This window comes from Scyliorhinus torazame, chromosome 21 (assembly GCF_047496885.1).
Source record: "Scyliorhinus torazame isolate Kashiwa2021f chromosome 21, sScyTor2.1, whole genome shotgun sequence".
Classification (NCBI taxonomy): Eukaryota; Metazoa; Chordata; class Chondrichthyes; order Carcharhiniformes; family Scyliorhinidae; genus Scyliorhinus; species Scyliorhinus torazame.
In genome coordinates this window covers 118801607-118828772 of record NC_092727.1, presented here as the reverse complement: position 1 = coordinate 118828772, position 27166 = coordinate 118801607, and the positions used below count along the sequence as shown (strand labels likewise).

Below are 27166 nucleotides of genomic sequence, written 5' to 3'. Positions count from 1 at the left end.
GTGTGAATTTTATCAAGCCAGGACGGTTGGTAGGATTTCGCAGGCCAGATGGTGGGGGATGAATGTAATGCGACATGAATCCCAGGTCCCGGTTGAGGCCGCACTCATGTGTGCGGAACTTGGCTATAAGTTTCTGCTCGGCGATTCTGCGTTGTCGCGCGTCCTGAAGGCCGCCTTGGAGAACGCTTACCCGGAGATCAGAGGCTGAATGCCCTTGACTGCGGAAGTGTTCCCCGACTGGAAGGGAACATTCCTGCCTGTTGATTGTTGCGCGATGTCCGTTCATTCGTTGTCGCAGCGTCTCAGACAACGCAGAATCGCCGAGCAGAAACTTATAGCCAAGTTCCGCACACATGAGTGCGGCCTCAACTGGGATCTGGGATTCATGTCGCATTACATTCATCCCCCACCATCTGGCCTGCGAAATCCTACCAACTGTCCTGGCTTGACGCAATTCACACCTCTTTAACCTGAGGTTACCCCATCTCTGGATCTGTAAAGATTTAATCACCTGCTAATGCTCGCATTCCAAGCATTGTTTGGCATCTTTGAATTTGTCTATATATATGTTTCTGGAACAGACCTCTTCATTCACCTGAGGAAGGCGCAGCGCTCCGAAAGCTAGTGACATCAAAACAAACCTGTTGGTCTTTAACCTGGTGTTATAAGACTTCGTACTGTGCTCACCCCAGTCCAACGGCGGCATCTCCACATCATCTTTATATAAGCCTCCTTCTTCCTCTTGACAAGTGTTTCGACTGCTTTAATAAACCACGGTTCCCTTGCTCGACCACTTCCTCCCTGCCTGACAGGTACATACTTATCAAGGACACGCAGTAGCTGTTCCTTGAACAAGCTCCACATTTTCATTGCAGTTTTCCTCTCCATCCGATGCATCCTAAGTCTTGCCTCATGGCATCATAATTGCCTTTCCCGCAGATATAACTCTTGCCCTGCGGTTAACACTGTTTTAGTGTTAACAACGATATTCACAGGTGCCCATTGCGCTTCTTGTCAAAGCCACTATTCTTCACACATGACGCAAGACAATAAGTGTTGCAAACGTTTCTTAAACCAATCATCCAATAGCCACCTGCACTCAGGGGAAGGGATCACTGGATGCCATTAGGGAGCCTTAACTGATTTCTCTCTTATCCAGTGTACTACTTATTGCGCCACCCAGACTGAGATTAGCTAAAAATAAACTCAATTTACATTTAAACAAAGTCTCCCGCAGGCACCAAATGTTAGGTTCACTAACAGCCATCGATGGACTGACTCCTGCCTTTCTGTGCTAACTCATTCAAAGAAGTTGCAGAGAAAGGCCAGAAGCCACTAGGCTTGGCTTTGTGGTGCCAGATTGTTGCAAGTGCCAAGGGATGAAACCCTTTCAGTTCTGTTGATATGGTCCAGTATCTGCAGTCTGTTAAAGTTGTGGGTTAGCATCAGCAGAACTTTTCTGTGTTACTGCTGCTTGCTTTGATACTAAAATGCTTTGATGTGCAAGGAAAGGACACCTTGCATTTAGTCTGCTGTAACCGAGTTGACCCTTCTCTGCAAGTGTTTAACATGTATTGGAAACATTTCCATCTCTCACCTGGATTAGTGCTAAAGCAAGAGCCTGGTGATTCTCTAATGATTCTGACGGTAAAGGCTGTACAGAATCAAACTGTACACACCGGGAGTTCCCAGATTCGATCCCTAATCTGTAGCAAGCTGATTTTAACCAGCACAGGAGCTGGGGTACTACGGCAGGCTTCGGCCTCCCTGGGCTAGGGAGGTGAAATAAATCAGGCAGTGTTCCTGCTCCAGTTTACTATCCAGCGGTCATATGAAGAACAGACCCTACTTGATATCAAGGCAGCATTTGGCCGAGTTTGGCATCAAGGAGCCCTAGTAAAACTGGAGTCCTTGGGAATCGGGGGGAAAACTCTCCACTGTTTGCCGTCACATTTGGCACAAAGGTTGTGGTTGTTGGAGGTCTGTCATCCCAGTCCCATAATATTACTGCGGGAGTTCCTCAGGGTAGTGTCCTAGGCCCAACCATCTTCAGCTGCTTTGTCAATGAACTACCTTCTAATATAAGGTCAGAAGTGGAGATGTTTGCGATGATTGCATAATGCTCAGCACCATTTGTGACTCTTCAGACACGGAAACAGTCCACGTGCCAATCCAGCAAGACCTGGACAATATCCAGGCTTGTGCTGACAAGCTGCAAGCAACATTCACACCACACAAATGTCAGGCAATGATCATCTCCAATGAGAGAATCAAACCATCGCCCCTCAACATTCAATGGCATTTCCATCACTAAATCCCCCACTACCAACTTCCTGGGGGGTTTCTGTTGACCAGAAACACAACTGGACCAGCCGTATAAATACTCTGGCTACAAGAGCGAGTCAGAGATTTAGGAATACTGCAGCGGGTAACTCACCTCCTGATTTCCCAAACCTGTCCAGCACCTACAAGGCACACGTCAGAAGTATGATGGAATAATCTCTACTTCTCTGGATGACTGCAGCTCCAACAATAATCAAGAAGTTCAACACCATCCCGGACAAAACAGCCTGCTTGATTGGCACCCCGGCACAATCATTCATTCCCTCCTCCGCCGACACATAGTAGCAGTAGGGTGTACCATTTACAAGGTGGAACTCACCAAGGCTCCTTCACCAGCACCTTCCAAACCTACAACCACCACCATCTAGAAGGTCAAGGGCAGCAGATACATGGGACACCATCACCTGAAAGTTCCCCTCCAAGTCACTCACCATCCTGACTTGGAAATGTATTGCTGTTCTTTCACTGTCACTGGATCAAAGTCCTGGAACTCCCTCCCTAATAGCACAGTGGATGTATCTACACCACAGGGACTACAGTGGTTCAAGAAGGCAGCTCACCACCACCTTATCAAGGGAAATTAGGGATGAGTAATAAATGCTGTCCCAGCCAGGGAAGCCCACATCCTGTAAAAAGGAATTTAAAAAAATTAACTGCGCTCTGTCTCACTGAAGTAAAACATCTACTGGCATAGAACCCCTACAGTGCAGAAGGAGGCCATTCAGCCATCGAGTCTGCACTGACCCTACGAAAGAGCACCCTCCTTAGGCTGACCCTCCTGCAACTTTGTAACCCCACTTAACAAAGGTCAATTTAGCTTGGCTAATCCACCTAACCTGCACATCTTTGGACTGTGGGGCGAAACTGGAGTAAGTTAGTCTTACTTCGGTGGTAGGCAAAGTAATGGAAAGGGTACTGAAGGATAGGATTTCTGAGCATCTGGAAAGACACTGCTTGATTAGGGATAGTCAGCACGGATTTGTGAGGGGTAGGTCTTGCCTTACAAATCTTATTGAATTCTTTGAGGAGGTGACCAAGCATGTGGATGAAGGTAAAGCAGTGGATGTAGTGTACATGGATTTTAGTAAGGCATTTGATAAAGTTCCCCATGGTAGGCTTCTGCACAAAGTAAGGAGGCATGGGATAGTGGGAAATTTGGCCAGTTGGATAACGAACTGGCTAACCGATAGAAGTCAGAGAGTGGTGGTGGATGGCAAATATTCAGCCTGGATTCAAGTTACCAGTGGTGTACCGCAGGGATCAGTTCTGGGTCCTCTGCTGTTTGTGATTTTCATTAATGACTTGGATGAGGGAGTTGAAGGGTGGGTCAGTAAATTTGCAGACGATACGAAGATTGGTGGAGTTGTGGATAGTAAGGAGGGCTGTTGTCGGCTGCAAAGAGACATAGATAGGATGCAGAGCTGGGCTGAGAAGTGGCAGATGGAGTTTAACCCTGAAAAGTGTGAGGTTGTCCATTTTGGAAGGACAAATATGAATGCGGAATACAGGGTTAACGGTAGAGTTCTTGGCATTGTGGAGGAGCAGAGAGACCTTGAGGTCTATGTTCATACATCTTTGAAAGTTGCCACTCAAGTGCATAGAGCTGTGAAGAAGGCCTATGGTGTGCTCGCGTTCATTAACAGAGGGATTGAATTTAAGAGCCGTGAGGTGATGATGCAGCTGTACAAAACTTTGGTAAGGCCACATTTGGAGTACTGTGTACAGTTCTGGTCGCCTCATTTTAGGAAGGATGTGGAAGCTCTGGAAAAGGTGCAAAGAAGATTTACCAGGATGTTGCCTGGAATGGAGAGTAGGTCTTACGAGGAAAGGTTGAGGGTGCTAGGCCTTTTCTCATTAGAGCGGAGAAGGATGAGGGGCGACTTGATAGAGGTTTATAAGATGATCAGGGGAATAGATAGAGTAGACAGTCAGAGACTTTTTCCCCAGGTGGAACACACCATTACAAGGGACATAAATTTAAGGTGAAAGGTGGAAGATATAGGAGGGATATCAGAGGTAGGTTCTTTACCCAGAGAGTAGTGGGGGCATGGAATGCACTGCCTGTGGAAGTAGTTGAGTCGGAAACATTAGTGACCTTCAAGCAGCTGTTGGATAGGTACATGGATTACGGGAAAATGATATAGTGTAGATTTATTTGTTCTTAAGGGCAGCACGGTAGCATTGTGGATAGCACAATTGCTTCACAGATCCATGGTCCCAGGTTCGATTCCGGCTTGGGTCATTGTCTGTGCGGAGTCTGCACGTCCTCCCCGTGTCTGCGTGGGTTTCCTCCGGGTGCTCCGGTTTCCTCCCACAGTCCAAAGATGTGCGGGTTAGGTGAATTGGCCAATGATAAATTGCCCTTAATGTCCAAATTGCCCTTGGTGTTGGGTGGAGGTGTTGAGTTTGGGTAGGGTGCTCTTTCCAAGAGCTGGTGCGGACTCAGGGGGCCGAATGGCCTCCTTCTGCACTGTAGATTCAATGATAATCTATGATTAATCTAGGACAAAGGTTCGGCACAACATCGTGGGCCGAAGGGCCTGTTCTGTGCTGTATTTTCTATGTTCTATGTTCTATGGAGCCTCCGGAGGAAACCCACACAGACATGGAGAGATCATGCAAACTCCACACAGTCACCCAAGGTCGGAATCGAACCCGGTCCCTGACGCTGCGAGGCAGCAGTGCTAACCACTGCGCCACCGTGTCGGTACAGATCATATGTGAAGAATTTCCAAATCTATTTAGGACTAGGCAGACTGTGCCCATGGAGAAAGGAATCAGTATCTTCTGTAGAGGAAAACAGACAAGACATTTGTAAGAAATAAGTGATAAAACAGAGAAATTGTACTCACCAAGATGTCTAGGCAGGCAGCTTTGAGAAGGGTGATTTGGTCAGCGATGGTTAGAGTGGTAAACCCAGGCAGGTGTTTGGCAAACTCGACTGTCTTGATAATGCACTTAGTCGAGAGTTCGCTGAACTTGTCCCAGAGGTCAATGTCTAACGTTACCCGCTGTTCAGCACTGTTATTCTGCAAAGGAAACAGAGTGACGTCAGAATAGGAAAAATGGAGAGCTCCAGCATGATCATTTCCAAAATATATTCAGCTTTGTTTCTTTATCCACAGCAATATAAATACTAAACATTCACATGAAAAATAATCCTGTTTCTACCACCTGCAATGAAAACTTTATAGTTATTGTCACATCCATTTCCCTCTGACAAAAAACTGTATACACATGAAACCAGACACTGAAATCTATTTATACATTAATAGGAGTTGCATCCAATTCCAACCCCTCAGTTTGTATTATTACCCTTCCTGATTTACTGCAGAATAAACTGGATCAGAGAATGCTATTGCAGGATCGGTCCATTCACGTTTAATGTGTGGGTGACATTAAATTCCGAGTGGCACTCCCCATACTTTTCCCTTCAAAATAACCGACACGAGATTGAGGTATGAATACGTGATTAAAGGGCACAGGTTCCTTTGGAACCGAAAACAGAGAAATGGTTATTTTCTTCTGTAAGCCAAGCACCAGCCACTGAAATTGAGGGAAATGGCTGGTTTTAAAACATTAATTATTCAGCAATCCAGCGTTTTTGGATAGATTTATTTTAAATGAAAGCGAAAAACATTAGGTGAGCTGAATAGGGAAAACATGTAAGCAGCATCAATTCTTCTGTGAATTAATGATATAAAGGAGTCCGAAATGTGTGCTTGGCCCCTTCTTAAATGCATATCAGGTGCAATTTTACATTATTCTTGCTCCTGACACATAGCTTCCCCTGACAGAAGCCCAAAGAGTAAATTGCAGCATGGACAACAAAATGTTTTATCACATTCTTGCTATTAGACTGGTTTCCCACTTTATTTGCAGAAGGCATGACACGTCCACAATTGCAAAAGTTACTTGATGATCTACATAATTAATTTGTTTCAAATTCTGATGAAGATGTAGTTGATCGTAATTTTAGAAAATAATATTATTGGTTTTCAAATCAAAGTTGAATGGGAATAATTCACACATAGGCATCCTGCATGGCTCGGAGCTCAAATTGCACTGTTTGTTTCCAACACATCCACTCTGCATTCCATAAAGCTGCTCAAACATCTTCCCCACGGCTCTGTGTGCCACGTAATGTGAACCATATAGGTGATGTGGAGATGCTGGCGTAGGACTGGGGTGAGCACAGTAAGAAGTCTTACAACACCAGGTTAAAGTCTAACAGGTTTGTTTCAAACACTAGCTTTCGGAGCACTGCTCCTTCCTCAGGTGAATGAGGAATCATATAGATGATGGGGGGGCTCCCACATCTCTCCCCATCTTCAGTTGCGGCTGAATCACCTGATTTCAAGCAGGCAAAAATGAATTGGGTTGCAACATCCATGGAATATGGAGGGTCGGGGACGGGAGGGGTTTGCCAAATATCAGTTCAGCTTCCTGCTGCTGATTGTTATCTACTGACTCCTTGCTGATGGTGCCCCACACGTGTCTGTTGTTGGGCGAAGAGCGGTTCAAGTCCGACTGTGATATATGCTCTGTATAATTATTACCCAGGCTACTGAGTCAAAGAGCCATTATTGGCACAGAAGGACGCCATTCGACTGAGGGCAAGGACTGAAAGACTGCAGACGTCCAAGAAATGAAATGCTGCTAGCGTCAGGCATTTGGGTAACAATGGAGAGAAAATTGGAATTTCTTTTAAATCACAACATCTGGAGACTTGTCCAGCAGTGTTCACACCAAACAATGTCTCTCCCAACAACCCAATGAGCAAATAGTCACAGTGGTAGCGGCAATGATATCATTTCAACAGGTGAAAGATTACAGCATGTTACTTTTAGGCAGCTCCATCGCAGTTACTTTCTCTTCCCCTGAAAAACTCTTTGCTCTCACTTATGCATTTGTACATGTGATCAAGGACACAACAACCTTAATAGATGCCACATCGTTTAAGGATCAGTTTTAATGGAATGCTAGTTTCTGCTTGGTTTAGCAGTAACTGCAAGCAAGCAAGAAAATAAAGTGCTTAATGCAGCGGGGTTTCTTCCAAGCAGAAGACACTGACCTTCACAACTGTCATTTTGGGATGACGGCCTAGGACAGGGGAATGGCGCAAGCAGGGGGTTTGCAACAGAGAAAAATGTAACATTCGCTCGCTTGACACAAAGGATTAAGAAATAAAATAAATGGGAACAGCTGTTGACAGAGTATGAGGTAATTATTTGTTTTTGGAGTTGAGAATGGTTTTAATGCATTGTAAAGTTCTCTCTTTTACAGGAAAAAGAAGTTTGAAGTAATTTTGCCAATGTAGATACATCAATGTCCCTTCAACATTTGACTATACGATTAAGCAAGCTATTTTGATGGATTTCTATTCCTCGATGTTTTATTTATATTCTGTGAGAACAAAACTTTTACTGTAAATGACTTAACAGGCATCAACAAACTACCCATCAAAAAAAAAAGCTAGAAGCAACTAATACACTTAATTCAACTAAGTTTTCAGAAAGAGAGCGAGCCTGTTTAATATAAAACCAGTCAAAAATGTAATAACAGACAGAAAGAATTTACAATACATGTTTTAAGATACAGGCAATGAAAACAGCTAACAGAATGCAACTTCAGTACCTGGATAGAGGAATGATGCCAGGACCACGACTGTCAGTCATTCGCCTCAGTATGAGGTAATTATTACGGTTGAAGCACACAAGATTATTTTGAACTAACCTACCGTAGAACACGGTACAGGTGTTTGCAGAGACCCGGCATCCAATTTCTGACCTCCCTCCTCTTTTATTTACTAGGCCGAGACAGCCTGGCTACAACCTCGACCGTGAACACAATTAGAACAGTTTCATGCACAACTGTTCTTTCCCTTCCAATTCCTTCTCTCGCGAAAGTAATGGCTCTTTTGCTGGGATTAGGTTTCACCACACCAGCACCCATTCTTCATGTCTCGGCTGACACAGCAACTGGCAGCAGATGACTTGAGCATGCAGGCAATCACAGTCTGGAGCCAGAGCCTAATCCTGCTCTCTCCTGACACCCACCCATTTTCCAGTAGGGATATCTGCGCTCCTCTAATTCTGGTCTCTCGTGCACCCCCGATTCTACTTGCTCCAAAGTTGGTGGGTGCACCTTCAGTCACCAAGGCCACAATCTCGGGAATATCCTCCCTCCACCTTTCTATCCTCTTTTAGGACACTCCTTAAAACCTACCTCTTTGTTGAAGCTTCTAATCACTTTACCTAATAGCTCCTTATGTTGCTCTGTGTCATAGTTTGTTTTATAATACTCCTGTGAAGGGGTCCAGGGGCAATTTACTACATTAAAGGAACCACATAAATAAAATATAGTGTTGTTTTTTGAGGTTCATCTCAAACAGGGTTCAGATTCCTACACTGGACGCGCCAGGATTTTGACCCAGCAATAGTCAGGAAGATGGGAGGCTTGGAGAAGAACTCACAGAGAGTGGTGTTCCCATGCAGTTGCTGCCCTTTTTCTAGATGGTAGGGGTCATGGGTTTGGAAAGCACTGTCAAAGGAGGCTTTGTGAGTTGCTGCAATATATTTTGTAGATGGTACACCCTGCTGCCACAATGTGTCAGTGGTAGAGGGAATGGATGTTAAAGGTGGTGGATGGGGTACCCAATCAATCAAGCGGTTTTGTCCTGGTGTTGAATGTCTTGAGCGTTGTTGGAGCAGCAGTCATCGAGGCAAGTGGCAAGTAGTCCATCACATGCCTGATTTGTGCCTTGTAAACGGTGGGTAATTCTTGGGCAGTCAAGAGGCGAGTTAACCTCTGCAGAGTTCGCAGCTTCTGACCTGCTCTTGTAGCCACTGTATTTAAATAGCTGGTCCAGTTCAGTTGATGGTTAATGCTATCTCCCAGGATGTTGATAGCAGGGGATTCAACGATGATAATGCCATTGAATGTCAAGCGCAGATTCCGGTCATTGCCTGGCACCTGTGTGGCACAAATGTTACTTGCCACTTCTCAGCCTAAACATGAATGTTTCCAGGTCTTGCTGCACATTGACATGAACTGCTCCATTATCAGAGGAGTCCTGAAAAGTGCTTAACATTGTGAAATCAGCAGCGAACATCCTCAATGATGGGGGAGCCGAGCACATGCTGCAGAGACAAAGCTGTCTGGAACTATCTTCAGGTAGAACCATGGATTGGATGACCCATCTCGGCCTCCTTTTCAGGACCCCAGGAGCTATTCCTCAGCCAATTCGATTCACTCCAATTGATACCACAAATAATTGTCCACCACCATTCACAACTGCATGTGATGGGACTGCACAGCTTAGATCTGATCTGTTGGTTGTGAGATTGTTTGGCTTTGTCTATCGCATGCTGCTTGGCATGCAAGTAGTCCAGTGTTGTAGCTTCACCAGGTTGATACCTCACTTTCAGGTATGCCTGGTGCAGCTCCTAGGATGCCATCCTGCATTCTTCATTGAACCAGGGTTGATTCCCTGACTTGATGGTAATGGTAGAGTGGGGGATATGCCAGACCATGAGGTTAAATCATAGAATTTATAGTGCAGAAGGAAGCCATTCAACCCATCGCGTCTGCACCAGCCCTTGGAAAAAGCACCCTACTTAAGCCCACACCTCCACCCTAGTCCCGTAACCCAGTAACTCCACCTTTTTGGACACTAAGGGCAATTTATCATGCCTAATCTACCTAACCTGCACATCTTTGGACTGTGGGAGGAAACCAGAGCTCCCGGAGGAAACCCACGCAGACTCGGGGAGAACGTGCAGACTCCGCACAGACAGTGACCCGAGCCGGGAATCGAACCTGGGACCCTGGAGCTGTGAAGCAACAATGCTAACTACTGTGTGACCGTGCCACCCCATTCTATAGGTTAAAGATTGTGTTTGTATACAATTCTGCTGCTGCTGATGGTCCACAGTGTCTCATGGATGCCCAGTTTTGAGCTGCTAGGTCTGTCCGAAATCTATCCCATTTAGCATGGGGGTAGTGCCACACAAAATGTGAAAGGTATCCTCAATGTGAAGGTGGGACTTTGTCTCCACAAGGATTGTGCGATGGGCACTTCTGTCAATATTGTAATGGACAGATGCATCTACGACAGATAGATAGGTGAGGAAGAGGACAAACAGGGAACCTCTTGTTGGTTCCCTCACCACTTGCTGCAGACCCAGTCTATCAACTGTGTCCTTTAGGACTAAGCCAATTCCTTCAATAGTGGTGCTAATGAGCCAACTTTGGTGATGGACATTGAAGTCCCCCACCCAGAGTATATTCTGTGCCCTTGCCACCCTCAGTACTTCCTCAAAGTGGTGTTCAACGTGAGGGAGTGCTGATTTAATCAGCTGGGGGGGAAGGGGGGGGCAGGTAAGTGTGATAGGTGACAATCAGCAGGAGGTTTCCTTGCCCATGTTTGATCTGATGCCATGAGACATCATGGGGTCCAGAGTTGATGTTGAGGACTCCCAGGGCAACTCCTTCCCGACTGTATACCACTGTGCCGACACCTCTGCTGGGTCTGTCCTGCCGGTGAGACAGGGCAAACCCAGGGATGGTGATCGTGGCGACTGCGGCGTTATTTGTAAGATATGATTCCTTGAGTATGACTGTGCCAGGTTGGTGCTTGACTGGTCTGTGAGAAAGCACTCCCAGACGTTAGTAATGTGGACTTTGCAGGATCGACGGGGCTGTGTGTGCCATTGTCGTTTCCAGTGCCTTGATCGATGTTGGGTGATCTGTCCAGTCTCATTCATTTTTGTAGACTTTGTAGTGGTTTCATACAACAATGGCTTACTAGGCCATTTCCGAGGGCATTTGTCAACCACATTGCTGGGGTTCTAGACTCACAAGTAAACCAGACCAGGTAAGGATTTCCTTTCCTAAAGGACATTGGTGGGCCAGATGGGTTTTTGCAACAATCGACAATGGGTTCATGGTCACTATTTCCAAGACGAGCTTTCCAATTCCAGATTTATTAACTGAATTGGAATTCCACTAGTTGCTGTGGTTAGATTGGGGTCCTCAAGAGCATTAGCCCGAGCCCTCTGGTAACTCGGAGTAACATTATCATTATGTCACTTCTCCCTCAAAACATATATTTACATATAGAATCATAGAATTTACAGTGCAGAAGGAGGCCATTTGGCCCATCTAGTCTGCATCGGCCCTTGGAAAGAGCACCCTACCCAAGCCCACACCTCCATCCTATCCCTGTAACCCAGTAACCCCAATCTTTTTGGACACTAAGGGGCAATTTAGCACGGCCAATCCACCTAACCTGCACATCTTTGGATTGTGGGAGGAAATCGGAGCACCCGGAGGAAACTCACGCAGACACGGGGAGAACAAGCAGACTCCGCACAGACAGTGACCCAAGCTGGGAATCGAACCTGGGACCCTGGAGCTGTGAAGCAACTGTGCTAACCACTGTGCTACCGTGCTGCCTATATATGTTCCAACATCGGACACGTGTGTCAGGGGAAGACACATGCTATCCAAAATCCTTATTTTAATTATTTCCGTGTCAGTTTATTTATCCTCCACTGATGACATTTGATCCTCACTGGAGCATGACGCTAATTACTTTCCAGTATCTCAGCTATGTTCCTACTCATGAGTTCTGGCTGCTGGGATTCATTGTCCAACAGGACTCAGTTTATGGTGACGAGGAACTTTTTCTCACCTTTCTCCTCTCTAACTCGGTATTGTCCAATTGTGGCACCCTGACCAGTACCCCCACATCAGAGAAGCTACCTTTGCACAGGCTCCGTGGTCGGTCGAACCCAGGGAGCTCCAAGCTCACTGCAGCTCAACTACTCATTAAACAAACTCAGAGCTATTAGGGCAGCATTTTAAAAAAAATATGCTGAGGCAAGACTGCATCAAGATGCCTTTAACAATTTAATAAACACTGCAATAATTACCAGTGTTAAAATTAAATTCAACTTCCTCAATTCCCTATTGGAATTGCATAGAACAATGACTCTTGAGATTTCAGTATGGGCTTTTAGTGCATGAATAATTAACATACTTCTTTGAAAGTTCTCCCTCTATTTCAGTGAAGATGTTAACCCATTTACTTTAAATTAACATGAAATGGGTTAGCATCTCTGTTAAAATATTTTGTTTTAATAAACATTTTATTGAGGGTTTTTTTGGCATTGTAACAGCAGCAATATAAACAATATACATGAAAATATAAACATAGTGCAAATACCACCTCCCATCCCCAACAGGTCCCACCACTAATTAACCCCCTAATCTACACTAACCTAAGCCCCCCCCCCCCCATCTGCTGACGATTAATTCTCCGCGAAGAAGTCGATGAACGGTTGCCACCTCCGGGCGAACCCTAACAGTGACCCTCTCAAGGCGAACTTAATTTTCTCCAGCCAGAGAAAGCTAGCCATGTCCGATAGCCAGGTCTCCTACTTCGGGGGCCTCGAGTCCCTCCATGCTAGTAATATCCGCCTCCGGGCTACCAGGGAAGTTAAAGGCCAGAACGTCTGCCTCTTTCTCCTCCTGGATTCCTGGATCCTGCGCCACCCCCAAAATCGCCACCTCTGGACTCAATGCCACCTCTGTTAAAATATTGTTGTGACCAACTTTAGATGACAGATTCTTGTTTGAACATTGTTACCCCATGGCATAATTTTGGGCTGGTGATTTCCAAGAGGCCGAACAGTCCATTTAGACCCATCATGTTTTCCCCTGACAGTAAAACATTGGTTGGCATCTCGGTTAGTCACAGATCTGAACCGTAGCACCATGAAGAAATTCCCTGTGAGGGTGGGACATATTCTATGGCAGGGAGCAAAGAATATCAACAATCTATTTGGATTCACATTTCTGGAAATCTTAGCATGGTAGCACAATGGTTAGCATAGTTCCTTCACAGCTCCAGGCTCCCAGGTTCGATTCCCCCTTGGGTCGCTGTCTATCCGGATTCTGCACATTCTCCCCCGTGTCTGCATGGGTTTCTCCGGGTGCTCCGGTTTCCTCCCGCAAGTTGAAAGTTGTGCAGGTTAGGTGGATTGGCTATGCTCCATTGCCCTTGGGTTAGGTGGGGTTACTGGGTTACAGGGATATGGTGGAGGTGTGGGCTTAAGTAAGGTGATCCTTCCAAGGGTCGGTGCTGCCTCGATGGGCCGAAAGGTCTCCTTCTGCACTGTAAATTCTATGAAAAGTCCTATGAACCACCTTGGTGTTCCAACAAATGTATTGCTTACACCGCAAATGTAGGAATCTTAACGGGATGCGTGTTAAAGTTTAGCTCATTGTTCTTTCGAAGAATGCTGAAGGGACTTAATTTTTGGCAGTTATGAATGTTAACTGAATGGCGCCAAGGTCACGGTTCAATCCCGGCCCTGGGTCACTGTCCGTGTGGAGTTTGCACACTCTCCCAGTGTCTGCGTGGGTCTCACCCGCACAACCCAAAGGTGTGCGGGGTAGGTGAATTGTCCTTTAATTGGGGAGAAAAAAAAATTTGGTACTCTAAATTTATTTTTAAAGAATAAATGTTAACTGAAGTCGGGACCCTGCCTGTGGCATATATTTAATGTTGATTTTTGAAGTGAAAGTTATTGACAAATTATTTCTGTAAACTGTCAATTATCACCCAGTACCTTCAAACGTCCGCTGCACCAGTTAGATTAGGCCATTTCTCATGTTTGCACGGAACAATAAACGCGCTGGAGATAAATAGTAATCCTCAGTGATTCAGCCTCCTCAATCTGGAGCTTGTATTTGCACAGATGGATTTCTTACTCGTGTTCATATTGGCCAAAAACAAATAAAACCTCTGATTGTGACTTTATATCACCTCCAATATTTATAGAAGTAATGCAGTAATGTAACTATACTGTGCACATAAACTGGATGCTAATTGTTGTGTATTTATTCAGTAACCCTTATTAACTGGTCTTTTTCTTTTTTTTTAAAAAACATAAATTTAGAGTACCAAATTCTTTTTTTTCCAATTAAGGGGCAACTTAGCGTGGCCAATTCACCTACATTGAACATCTTTTTGGGTTGTGGAGGTGAGATCCATGCAGACACGGGGAGAATGTGCAAACTGCACAAGGACAGTGACCCAAGGATTTGAACCCGGGTGCTCGGCAGCGTGAGGCAGCAGTGCTAACCACTGTGCCACCGTGCCGCCCTACTGCTCTTTTTCTTAACCACTAAGCAGTCTGAACCTGGCCACAAGGTGAGTATCCAACAGTTTTACAGATTCTTGAGACTTCAGGTGGCGGCCATGGTGGAGTAGGTCGCACATTTGATAGCTCCCGCCTGTGACGGACGTTTGGACATTTTTCCCCCGTTTGTTTCCGGATTTTATGGGATGAATCGGTGAAGAGTGAGACAGTGAGGAGAAATCCCCCTCCGGTGTATGGAGAATTGGACCAGAAGTGGCCGTGTGAGAAGACAAAGTCCTATAAGGAAGACGCGAGCAGAGCTGGCAACACGGGAAAGCATGGCGGAGAGAGAGCAAGGGCCGCGGGGAGATGGCACAGTGGTCGACGGAGCAGCTGGTGAAGTTTTTCGAAGATTGCTTCGCCGAGCTGAAGAAGGACATGCTGGACCCGATTAAGGCTTCGATTGATCAAGTTATGCAGAACCAAGAGACCCACGGGAGAGTGATCCAGGAGGTGGAGGAAAAGGTGTCCGAGCGCGAGGAGTACATTACCGTGCTGGAGACCAAGGTGGAGATGATGAATGACCACCAGAAAAGAATGCAGGAGAAGATGGAGGACCTGGAGAACATGTCCAGAAGGCAGAATCTTAGACTTGTTGGCCTCCCTGAAAGCAGTGAGGGATCGGATGCAAGGACTTACGTGACGGACATGCTGGAGAAATTGATGGGGGCTGAGGCGCTCTCTCGGCCCCTGGAAGTGGATAGTGCGCACAGAGCCCTCGCGAACGAGCCGCTGAGGGCCATGGTGGTACGCTTTCACCGTTTCCTGGACAAGGAACACTTTCTGCGGTGGGCCAAGAAGGAACGGAGCAGCAAATGGGAGAACTGTGAGTTGCGCATTAATCAGGACCTGGGCGCGGATCTGGCCAAGAGGCGAGCTGGGTTCAATCGGGCAAAAACGGCCCTCTCTAAGAAGGGGGTGAAGTTTGGGATGCTGTACACAGCCCGTCTATGGGTCACACATGAGGAAAGGGACTTCTACTTCGAAACACCAGACTAAGTATGGACTTTTATTAAAGAAAAGAGGCTGGAGGCGAATTAAAAGACACTGAAGCCTTGGAGAAGTACTGTGGCGGTGATTTGTTGTGCTGGGTTGTATAAATATAAGTAGTGCTATGTGCAATAAGTTGCTGTTTGGATGGCTAAAGGTAACTTTGTCTTGCAGGGAGCTGGTTAGAGGGGGGGGGGATGGGCTTTGGGGTTGGTTCTGCTTTTTGGGTGATTATTTTTCTAGAGTGGCTTTTTCTTCACTGTTTTTTCTGATGTTTGTTTACTGGGGAATGTGATGCTTTTAAAATGCTTGTCCATGTGAGGGGAGATAGGAGAGAACAATGAGGAGACAGACTGGTTGGTGCCAGGGGTGGGCGCTATCAAGACAGCATGGGTCAGCTGACTCTCGGAAGCGCAGTGGGGGGTGAGCAGGTGTTAAGCTGGAGCTTGACTTGGGGGGTTGACTTTCTAGTGTTGGTGCTAGGGGGGAGGGGGGGGGAGCGGCTTTGCTGACAGGGGAGGAACTGTTACCAGGGGACAAATGGGAGGTCGGGAACGGCGACTACCCAAGGGGGGGCTCGAGGAGGCGGAGGGCGCGAGCTAGAGGCTGGCCTAAAAAGGGCGATGGCTAGTCGGCAGGGGGGGGAGGGGGGTGGGGGGTGGGGGGGGGGGGGGGGGGGAAAGAGCTGGAAGCCCCCCCCTACCAGGCTGATTACATGGAACGTCAGAGGGCTGAATGGGCCGGTCAAGAGGGCCCGTGTGTTTGCGCATTTGAGGGGGCTGAAGGTGGACGTGGCAATGCTACAAGAGACACACCTAAACGTTACAGATCAGACGAGATTGAGAAAGGGGTGGGTCAGCCAAGTAAGTATTCCACTCAGGGCTGGACTCAAAGACCAGGAGAGTAGCGATCTTGATCAACAAACGAGTGGGATTCGAGGCAGGGAGAATCGTGTCAGACAAGGGGGGTAGGTACATAATGGTGAGCGGGAAGCTGGAGGGGGTGCGGGTGGTACTCGTGAACATATTTGCTCCGAATTGGGACGATGTGGAATTTATGAGGCGGGTTTTCGGTAAGATCCCAGATTAGAGTCACATAACCTGATCATGGGAGGGGACTTAACACAGTCATTGATCCGGAATTGGACCGGTCAAAATCTAGGACAGGGAGGAGGCTGGCTGCGGCAAAGGAATTGAAGGGGTTTATGTAACAGATGGGGGGAGTAGACCCATTGAGGTTTGCACAGCCAAGGGCAAAGGAGTTTTCCTTTTTCTCACATGTCCACAAGGTATACTCTCGCATCGACTTTTTTGTTCTGAGCAGGGCGCTAATACCGGAGGTGGTGGATACTGAGTACTCGGCAATTGCAGTGTTGGATCATGCCCCGCATTGGGTGGATCTACGTGTTAGTGTGGAGAGAGGGCAACACCCGCTGTGGAGACTGGATGTGGGGTTGCTAGCGGACGAAGCGATCTGTGGGCGGGTTAACAAGTCCATCCAGAACTGCCTGGAAACTAATGATACTGGGGAGGTCTCCGCAGCGACGGTTTGGGAAGCTCTGAAGGCAGTGGTCAGAGGGGAATTAATCTCGATACGGGCCCACAGAGAAAAGGCGGAACGGGCTGAGAGGGATAGATTTGTGGAGGAGATAATTCAGGTGGACAGGAGATACTCGGAGACCCAGGACACGGGGCTACTGAGGGAGCGGCGGAGGTTACAGGCGGAGTTTGGGCTGTTGACCACAGGGAAAGCGGTGGAACAGTTGAGGAAGGCAGGGGGGACGATTTATGAGTACGGGGAAAAGGCAAGCAGAATGTTGGCGCACCAGCTCACGAAAAGGGAGGCGGCCAGGGAGATAGGTAAAGTAAAGAGTAGAGGCGGGAATACTGTCCTAGACCCAGCGGGCGTGAATGAGGTGTTTAAGGACTTCTATAGTAATTTATATGAGTCGGAACCCCCGGCTGGGGTGGACGGGATGAGGCAGTTTTTGGATCAGCCTGACAGCTACCCGGTGGAATTCTACAAGACGTTTTCAGAGACATTGAGCCCACTGCTGGTGAGGACATTTAATGAAGCAAGGGAGAAGGGAGTCCTCCCCCCAACAATGTCGCAGGCCTCGATTTCATTGATCCTGAAATGGGAGAAGGATCCGGAGCAATGCGGGTCATACAGGCCAATTTCTCTACTGAATGTGGACACCAAACTGCTCGCTAAGATACTGGCCACAAGGATAGTGGGCTGTGTCCCAAGGGTGATAGGGGAAGACCAGACGGGATTTGTAAAGGGCAGGCAACTCAAGGCCAATTTTCGAAGGCTTTTAAATGTTATTATGATGCCTTCAGAAGGAGAGGAGGTGGAGGTGGTGGTAGCGATGGATGCGGAGAAGGCTTTTGATCGGGTGGAGTGGAATTACCTGTGGGAGGTGCTGGGAAGGTTTGTGTTTGGTGAGGGCTTTATTGACTGGGTGTGGTTGCTCTATCAGGCACCAGTAGCGAGTGTGTGCACGAACCGGCAGAGGTCGGGGTATTTTAAACTACACCGAGGGACGAGGCAGGGGTGCCCCCTCTCCCCGTTACTGTTTGCTCTGGCCATAGACCATTGGCCACGGTGTTAAGAGCCTCTAGCAACTGGAAAGGGCTGGTTCGTGGGCGTTGGAGGGGATGGGGAAGTAATGCGAATCCTGGGAGAATTTGGCAATTTTTCGGGGTATAAATTGAACATGGGGAAAAGCGACATGTTTGCGATCCAGGCAAGAGGACAGGAGAAGGGACTGGGAGGGCTGCAGCTCAGAATGTTAGGGAAGAGCTTTCGATATCTGGGAATCCAGGTGGCCCGGGAATGGGAGGCACTGCACAAGTTAAACCTATCCCGGTTGGTAGAACAAATGGAAGGGGACTTTAAGAGATGGGACATGCTCCCGCTATCACTGGCGGGAAGGGTACAGACCGTGAAAATGACGGTCCTCCCCAGATTTCTGTTCGTCTTTCAGTGCCTCCCCATCTTCATCCCAAAGGCTTTTTTCATGCGGGTGAATAAGGTTATTTTGGGCTTTGTGTGGGCGAGTAAAACCCCGCAAGTGAAGGGGGGAGGGTGGGTTGGCGCTGCCGAACTTCTGCAATTACTATTGGGCGGCTAATATAGCCATGATTAGGAAGTGGGTAGTGGGAGAGGGGTCAGCATGGGAGCGGATGGAGGTGGCATCATGTAAAGACACCAGTTCTGGAGCACTGATAACGGCACCTCTTCCGTTCTCGCCGGCCAGATCCTCCACAAGTCCGGTGGTGGTGGCAGCTCTGAGGATCTGGGGGTAATGGAGGAGATATAAGAGAGTGGAGGGAGCATCGGTTTGGACCCCGATTTATAATAATCATTGGTTTGTACCAGGTAGGCTAGATGGCGGGTTCTGGAGTTGGCAGAGGGCAGGAATTGGTAGGATGGGGGATCTATTTATAGATGCGAGCGTTCCCAGCTTGAAAGCCTTGGAGGATAAATTTGAATTGCCAGCAGGGAACGGGGTTAGGTATGTGCAGGTGCGAGACTTCCTGAGAAAGTAGGTGCCGGCCTTTCCGCTGCTGCTGCCATGGGGGATACAGGATAGAGTAGTCTCCAGTATCTGGGTGGGAGAGGGGAAGGTTTCAGATATTTACCAGGAGCTTTCGGAGGCGGAGGAGACTCCGGTGGAGGAGCTTAAGGGCAAGTGGGAGTACGAGCTAGGAGGAGAGATAGAGGCGGGTCTATGGGTGGAATCCCTAAGCAGGTTTAATACCTCCTCATCATGTGCCAGGCCCAGCCTGATACAATTTAAGGTAGTCCACCGGGCACACATGACAGTGGCTAGGATGAGTAGGTTTTTCGGGGTAGAAGATAGGTGCAGGAAGCCCAGCAAATCATGTTTTGGGCATGCCCGAAGCTCAGAGGGTTTTGGCAGGGTTTTGCTAAGGCAATGTCCACGGTGCTAAAAACACGGGTGGTGCCGAGTCCGGAGGTAGCGATCTTTGGAGTGTCGGAAGAGCCGGGAGTTCAGGGGGCGAAAGAAGCTGACGTCCTGGCCTTTGCCTCCCTGGTAGCCCGGAGACGGATCTTGTTAATGTGGAGGGACTCGAAGCCCCGAGTGTGGAGACCTGGGTTAGTGACATGGCTGGGTTTCTCAGTCTCGAGAAAATAAAGTTTGCCTTAAGAGGGTCAATGTTAGGGTTCTCCCGGAGGTGGCAGTCGCTCGTTGACTTTCTCGGGGAAAATTAAAATCTTATCAGATGCATTATTCCAAGGGGGGGTGGGGCCGGATTGTTGTTTTATGGTTGGGGTGTGTGAAGGTTGAGATGGGGGGGGGGGGGTGGGGTAATGTTTAATGTACCATGTTGATGTCATTGTCTATGTTATTTTAATAAAAAATTTCAAATACCTTAAAAATATATATTTTTTTAAAAACAGTTTTACAGATTCTTCTTCCACTAATCCTTTCCTGTACCTGATGTTCCAGCTATGAATAAGGATTCTGTTGTGTGCCATTCATAGACACGAATCTGCTCATTCTGCCAATTAGCTCCGCTTCCTGTCAGGCATTGACACCATGCTAGAATATCGGTTCATGGATGCCAGTCAGCCTCTAATACCTGAGCTAAAGTAGCAATTGTTGTTGTGTGAGCGCCAACAATAATGGTTGATGTATATACACAGCTGAGATTTCCTGTCTCACACTGTGTTTCACTGGTCATGAAAATGGTGCAACTGATGCAGTTGAGTTTAAATGCACTCCGATTATATGAGTGTTTGCCTTCAATGCAGCACTTGTGATACTTTAAAAAAAATAGATTTAGAGTGCCCAATTCATTTTTTCCAATTAAGGGGCAATTTAGCGTGACCAATCCACCTACCCTGCACATCTTTGGGTTGTGTGGGTGAAACCCACACAAACACGGGGAGAATGTGCAAACTCCACACGGACAGTGACCCAGAGCCGGGATCGAACCTGGGACCTTGGCGCCATGCGACAACAGTGCTAACCACTGCACCACCGTGCTGCCCGCACATGCGATACTTACAGTAACATAATATATCACAATATTTTCTAGCACATTTGCCACTGGAGTATGCTTAAACAATGGCATTAACAGTAATACGCCTGACACTGCCTAAACTAGGGTTATTAATCTCTCGTCTTACAGTAATGTATTAGTGCAGAATCTAAGAAGTGCATTTAGCACTGGTATTTAGCGTAGTTAGTTAGTGTTATTACTGATACTTACAGTAGTGTATTTGCCAAGCTGACACAGAGCTGGAAAGGTTTCCTGATGGGCTTTGCGTACTTTCTCTATTAGATCCTCAGTCTCGGGTGTGATTGTGTAGCTTTCTGAACACTCCTGCTTGGGGGTGTCCTTCTTCTTCTTGTTCCTGTCATTTCGCACAGCTGGGAAGTGGCAGAAAAAGAAAGTTGTTGGTTAAGGAACCAGGATTTCTCATTCAGGATTTTTAGTTCTTGGGGACGTGTTAAAACTGCTGGTTACGCCTTTGTCAGACTCTCCCAATTAATTTAGCTTTGGGACGTCGCTCCTGAACTCGCAAACTCCCTCCCCACCCCACCGGCTAGTGATAAAGCAATGATGCGATGCCCTGGGATCAGGGCATGGACCCCACCTCTTAAATTAGATAACGGAGTGCTGCATGAGGGATTTTCAGGAGAAGGAAAAACAGCAAAACTGAAGGAAGATATATAAATAATTGAGTGACTATTCGAGCAGGAATTCCAAGACAGGATAAGAGATTCTAAATGCAAAATCCGTATCACAAACAAACATTTTTGTTTAAAGGCCACAACACCTTTTATGTCAGTGTGGGGGTAATAACACTCGATTGGACGCCCATGGCCGAAAACACAGGAAAATGGACAGGATAATTTAATTCAAATCCAAAATCACCAGAGGGCGTCCCAAGTTTGAAAAGCAGAATTTGGCTTATTTCTATTGTAAAGCATGGATTATGAATACCTCTCACCCATTTATCCTGGGGAGATCGTCATTAGGTTTCCTGGAGGCCCAAGCTGTGTGTAGGGTCCTGTGTTTCCCTGCCTCTGGACCCGTATACCTTTTGAGCCTAAGGTGCTGAGGCAGGCATAGAGTTCACACTCCCTACACTGAAAAGTACCCTTGGTGACAGGGGTATCGCTTGGACACCGCAGATAGCATATGGCTAAAGTAAAGTCACAATTAATTCACAAGGCTGGGTCACCGTAGGGTCCGCAATTGAGGAATTACAATGAAGCGGGGGGGGGGTTTGAGCCTGGTGTTCTGGCTCCAACGCCTAATTATTATTGTAACTGAAAAACGACAGGCAGAGCCCAAAAGCTGTGCAACACGATTCACAAAAGAATGAGCTCATTACTGAACTATTAGACTGCGCGTATAATCACTCATGTCTGTTGTGTGAATTCAATAACAGGGTTGGGAAAGCAAAAAAAAAAAAGAGAGCGGAAAATTTAGGAAGAGAAAATTGCAGCTGCACCATGTCGTCAATCATTGCAAAGATCAAATTAAATTGACCGATAACGAGCACAGCCTGATCTTATATCTTCAAGGGTACGACTCTACAGAGAGATCTATCATCTTGTACTAATACGGTAATTCCTCTTAAGCAAATAACCTCTTTGCCATATGATTTTTTTTTGCTCTTCAGAGAGGAATGTCACTGAGTCTGGGCATGTTTTAGATTTTAGCTGGTTTGTCTGGAGCTGGATTTTGCAAGCCAAATGCCCCAATCTTTAAAAGGGCATCTAGCTTTGCTGAGCCTGTCTAAAAGGTCAGGAAGCAAATAAGTACGTTCCAGACGTAGGTTTATTGACATTTCAGTAATCTGGCAGTTTAGAAGGAATGGCTATGAAGTTTCAGGAGCACATGCATCAAGAGACATCACCCCGGTGACAACTGGGGTACAAAAAGCAATGACTGGAATATAAACTTACCCCATTTGTTTGGGTAAACATGATCATGAATAATCAGCCTGTACCCCAACCCCATAACACGAACATAATTCTAGGCTCAACAGCCCTATTGGCCTATGATGCCCGGATTTTCCTTTTGAAGGTATGATTTCTGACTCTTTTCACTGGTTGGGTTTAAAACTGGAACCCTGTGCAGACAATTGTGTTTTCTTTTGAAGAAGAAACAGCTCAGGTAGGCTGAGCTGCTGCAAAACACAATTTCACATGCCACAAAAATTGGAGCAAAGTTGATAATCAATCCCCTGGGAAGCAAGACTCCATCTCTTGACTATTCACACCACACAGAGACTTTGCAAATAGTTCTGAGCTGAGACGTCAAAAGTCAATTACCTGCTCTGAAACAACAACTGCAGCAGACATGAACTAATCAAGCCACTTTGGAATGTACAACCAGCTGGGTGTATCAAGGCAGCCCGTCAAGCAAGGGAGAGAAGTGAGAAGGAGCCGCGTGCCCTCTCTCTTGGGAAGTACTCACCAGTTTGTACTGTGACCACCCTGAAAAGGTGCCAACTAGGAACCGAGATCTTTTAAAATTCTATAATTGGAGGGGAAAGTGGCACAGTGTTTAACACTGCTGCCTCATAGCGCTAGGGAATTGGGTTCAATTCCGGCTTTGCATGAAGGTCTGTGTGGAGTTTGCACTTTCGCCCGGTGCCTGTGTGGGTTTCCTCCGGGTGCTCCGGTTTCCTCCCACAGTCTAAAGTGCAGGTTAGGTGGATTGGCCATGTAAAATTGCCCTTTAATGTCCAAAGATTTGCAGGTTAGCTGGGATTACGGGGATAGGCGGGGGGAGTGTGGTAGGTAGGGTGTTCTTTCAGAAGGTCAGTGCAGACTCAATGGGCTGATAGCCTCCTTCTGCACTGTAGGGATTCTTTGGTTGTATTCTTTGGTTCTAAAAATGTGGAAATCTCCATCGGCACAACTGTATCCAGCAGAACAGCGAAGCCAAATGGGTGTAACATTTTCCTGAGACCAGTCAAGAAACAGCTAACCAAGGGCAGCACGGTGGCGCAGTGGATAGCACTGCTGCTGCCCCACGGCGCCGAGGTCCCAGGTTCGATCCCGGCTCTGGGCAACTGTCCGTGTGGAGTTTGAACATTCTCCCCGTGTTTGCGTGGGTTTCGTCCCCACAACCCAAAGATGTGCAGGGTAGGTGGATTGGCCACGCTAAATTGCCCCTTAATTGGAAAAAATTAATTGGGTACTCTAAATTTATTTAAAAAAAGAAACAGTTAACCGTATATTCCAGTTTTGCTTTCATGGACTGTAAAATCCTGATAAGTCTATCCTTTTGCCGTCTGTAGTTGTGTGTGCATGGGCCCAGACAAAGGTGTGTGACTTTCTGAATGGTGTCCTGTTTTTCATATTATTTTAAAGCTTGGGAATAGTCTCAACAAAATTGCCTCTTCCTTTGCTTAACCTAAGAAAACCTGTCTGAGTAATGAGTAATTCTCTACAACCTCGACACGTAAATAGTGGAACACTTCCAGAATTGGCAAAGCACATTCTCTCAAAATCCTTAAAAAGAAACTGAATTCTGTTATCGTCAAATGAGGAGTGGGGAATAGAGTATTTTGGGGTGTGGGGTTGACGTACCACCTACCGGCAACCCCAGTGATAGTATTTCACCCAGCGTCTGTGATGGTCGAGTTGATTGAGTCGACAACGTGAAAGCAATAGACGTCCTATACATGGTCTCACCACGCTAGGAGGCAGGCAGCAGAAAAATTATTTTTTGCCATATGGGAGTCCTGCTGTGAATCTTGGGTCAGGACCAGAATCGACTACAATAATCCCCGTGGCTAAATAGCTGTTAAGACTCACTCTCTAGGCTTAGCAATGTGAGCAAGGCTTTGGGAGTTCTGTACCCCAGCTAGAGTCAGAGCCTTTCAGCAAATAAAAGTCAAAAATTGGAGGGAGGGGAGGGGAAAATGAAACATACCGGCTCAACTGGTAACAGGGGAAGCAAACGTTTTACGGGGGAAATTACCTCCCAAGTGCTGAAATGCAACTAACCCCAATTATAATTCTGTGAAGGCTGGAAGGTCACTAATGCTTAACGGAGTAGGCAATTGCAATCCGTAATGAGACTTAAAATTAGAAATATTTATGTCAGCAACTGCAAATACTAAGCAATAATAAAAAACATATAAGACTAAAATGACACTTGCATTTAATCAGTGTCGACAGGTTACTAAAGTATGTTGCCTTTGAAACCACTGTTGTTCAATTAGACAAATCATCCTCGCTGAGTGATGCAACATTTTAGACTTTCAAACAGCGCACTTCAATATTCTGCAGACCCATTTAAAGAAACACGGCCCACAATTCCAGGCACGATGCCCATTTCATGCTAGTTTTTTGGTGCTGCACTAATTTCTCCCCAGCTCACTCTCGCTGAGATGTGGTTCAATGTTTTCGAGTGACAATGTGCAGTCTCCGTGTACCTTGCCCAAATGTTCATGTGTCAGCAGAGAACAAAATGAGTTTAAGCAAGGGTACTGATTCACGGAGGATATTACAGTCAAATCCAGTCTTGCCCTCGTTCAACTTTTAGAAGTAAAACACCATTGCAGAATAGCAATCAGGAACAGGAACTCTCCCCCGAGCAGCATGGTAGCACAGTAGTTATCACTATGGCTTCACAGCGCCAGGTTCGATTCCCTGCTTGGGTCACTGTCTGTGTGGAGTCTGCACGGTCTCCCTGTGTGTGCGTGGGTTTCCTCCGGTTTCCTCCCACAGCCCAAAGATGTGCAGCTTAGGTGGGTTGGCCGTGCTAAATTGCTCCGTAAGTGTCCAAAAGGTTAGGTGGGGTTACTGGGTTACGGAGATAGGGTGGAGGCGTGGGCTTAAGTAGGATGCACTTTCCAAGAGCCGGTGCAGACTCGATGGGCCGAATGGCCTCCTTCTGCACTGTAAATTCTCTGTTCTCCCTTGCCCAGGGTGCCAATATGAATCGCAGCACCCCCAACTACTGTTTGGGTAGCAATAGGATAACAATTAAATGGGAGTTCTCATCTCTGTGGCTCAGTCAAATCCATCCCAACACCACTACCAGAGGCAGCTTGTTGTTAAATCTGTCCATGGAACAAAGCAAAATGATGTTTCTTGGGGGCACACACACGCAACAGGAACAATGCCAGACAGATTGTAAAGAAGGAATCTATCCAGGAAATTAAATAAATACACAGAAACCACGGTGACTATCTCTGTATGTTTTCATTCAAATCAGCTGAGGTAACAAAACTATCTTGCATTGAAAACAAGACAGGTCAGAACAAGGATATAAGTGAGGGAGTGACTCTTCACATGGTTGTGTAAATTGATAGTTAAATACAGCCGCATCTTTATTTTTGCCACAGCTACCTGGCCTGTAATGCCAGGTCAATAATTATGAAACAATAGTGTTCGTAACTAAAATCCGATTCATCCAGAAGCTATGCTAAACAATTTGTCTTTACATGCTGCTTGCGCATCAAAAATCTATTTATCCTTTATTTAGAATGATCTTTGCCTCCCAAACAAAAGGCTCCAGGTTATTATTGTCCACACTAATTGAATCCAAATGTTTCGAGTTCTTATGGTCCAATGAATACAATTCGTTTTTTTCCTTGCAGAAGTAAAAGTAAGAGAAAGACATTTTTATAGCGCGCTTTTCACAGCCACTGTCCATCTCAAAGCGCTGGATAGCCAATGGAGCATTTTCATGTGTCGTCACCATGGGAAATGTAGGAAACGTGGTAGCCAATTTTGCACGCAGCAAGTTCCCACAAACAGCAAACCAACAATGACCAGATAACCTGTTTTTTGAGGGATAAATAATAGCCAGAGCACCAGGGTTAACATCCCTGATCTTCTTCGACATAGTGACACAAAATCTTCGACATCCACCCGCACAGGCCGATGGGGTTACGGTTTAATGTCTCATCTGTTAGACACTGGGGGCGATTCTTCGATTATGGAGGCCAAGTGTTCGCGCCGTCGTGTTTCACGCCAAATGAGCGCCGCGCCAACCCGCGCATGCGCAGTTGGAGCAGCCCATCCTGCGCATGCGCGGGGAACATCTTACGCACGCCAGCCCCTCACCAACATGGCGCCGGTGTTCTTGGGCCGTGCACGGAAGGAGGTAAGCCTGGCCGGGTGGGGGAGAAGAGGCCGGCCCGTCGATCGGTGGGCCCCGATCACGGGGCAGACCCCATCGGAGGCCACCCCGGTGAAGGAGCCCCCCTCCCGTCCCCACAGGCCGCCCCCCAGGCGTTCCCACAGAGTTCCCGCCGGCAGCAACCAGGGGTGGATGGCGCCGGCGGGAACCTGTTGTGTCATAGCGGCCGCTCGGCCCATTCTGGCCGGAGAATCACCGCTCGCCGGTTCTCCAAGCGGCCCGGTGCGAATTGCGCGTCGCTGGTTTCCGGGGGGTGGGAGAATCGCGTGCGGGCGTCGGGGCTGCGTGGCGCAATTCGCGCGGCGCCCCGTCAATTCCCGTGTGGGGGGTGGGGGGGGGGGGTGGGGGGGTGCGGGGCGAGCATAGCGCCCAGTACCTCCAACTGTGCAGCGCTCCTTCAGCCCTGCATTGAGTGTCAGCCTTGATTTTTGCGCTCAAGTCCTGGAGTGGAACTTGAACCTGGAA

The 27166-nt window shown here is 47.1% G+C and overlaps 1 protein-coding gene across 13 annotated transcripts in view; it reads right to left on the bottom strand.

Annotated features, from left to right (window-relative positions):
• The window catches only part of raraa (retinoic acid receptor, alpha a), a 756690-nt gene that overhangs the window by 24342 nt on the left and 705182 nt on the right, over nt 1-27166 (bottom strand). For all 13 annotated transcript variants that reach the window (XM_072487386.1, XM_072487388.1, XM_072487385.1 and 10 more), the window contains 2 exons: nt 20792-20952; nt 5196-5372 (listed from right to left, as the gene is read on the bottom strand). In XM_072487386.1, the coding sequence (XP_072343487.1) occupies nt 5196-5372; nt 20792-20952 (338 nt within the window). The remainder of the gene's footprint in view (nt 1-5195; nt 5373-20791; nt 20953-27166) is intronic.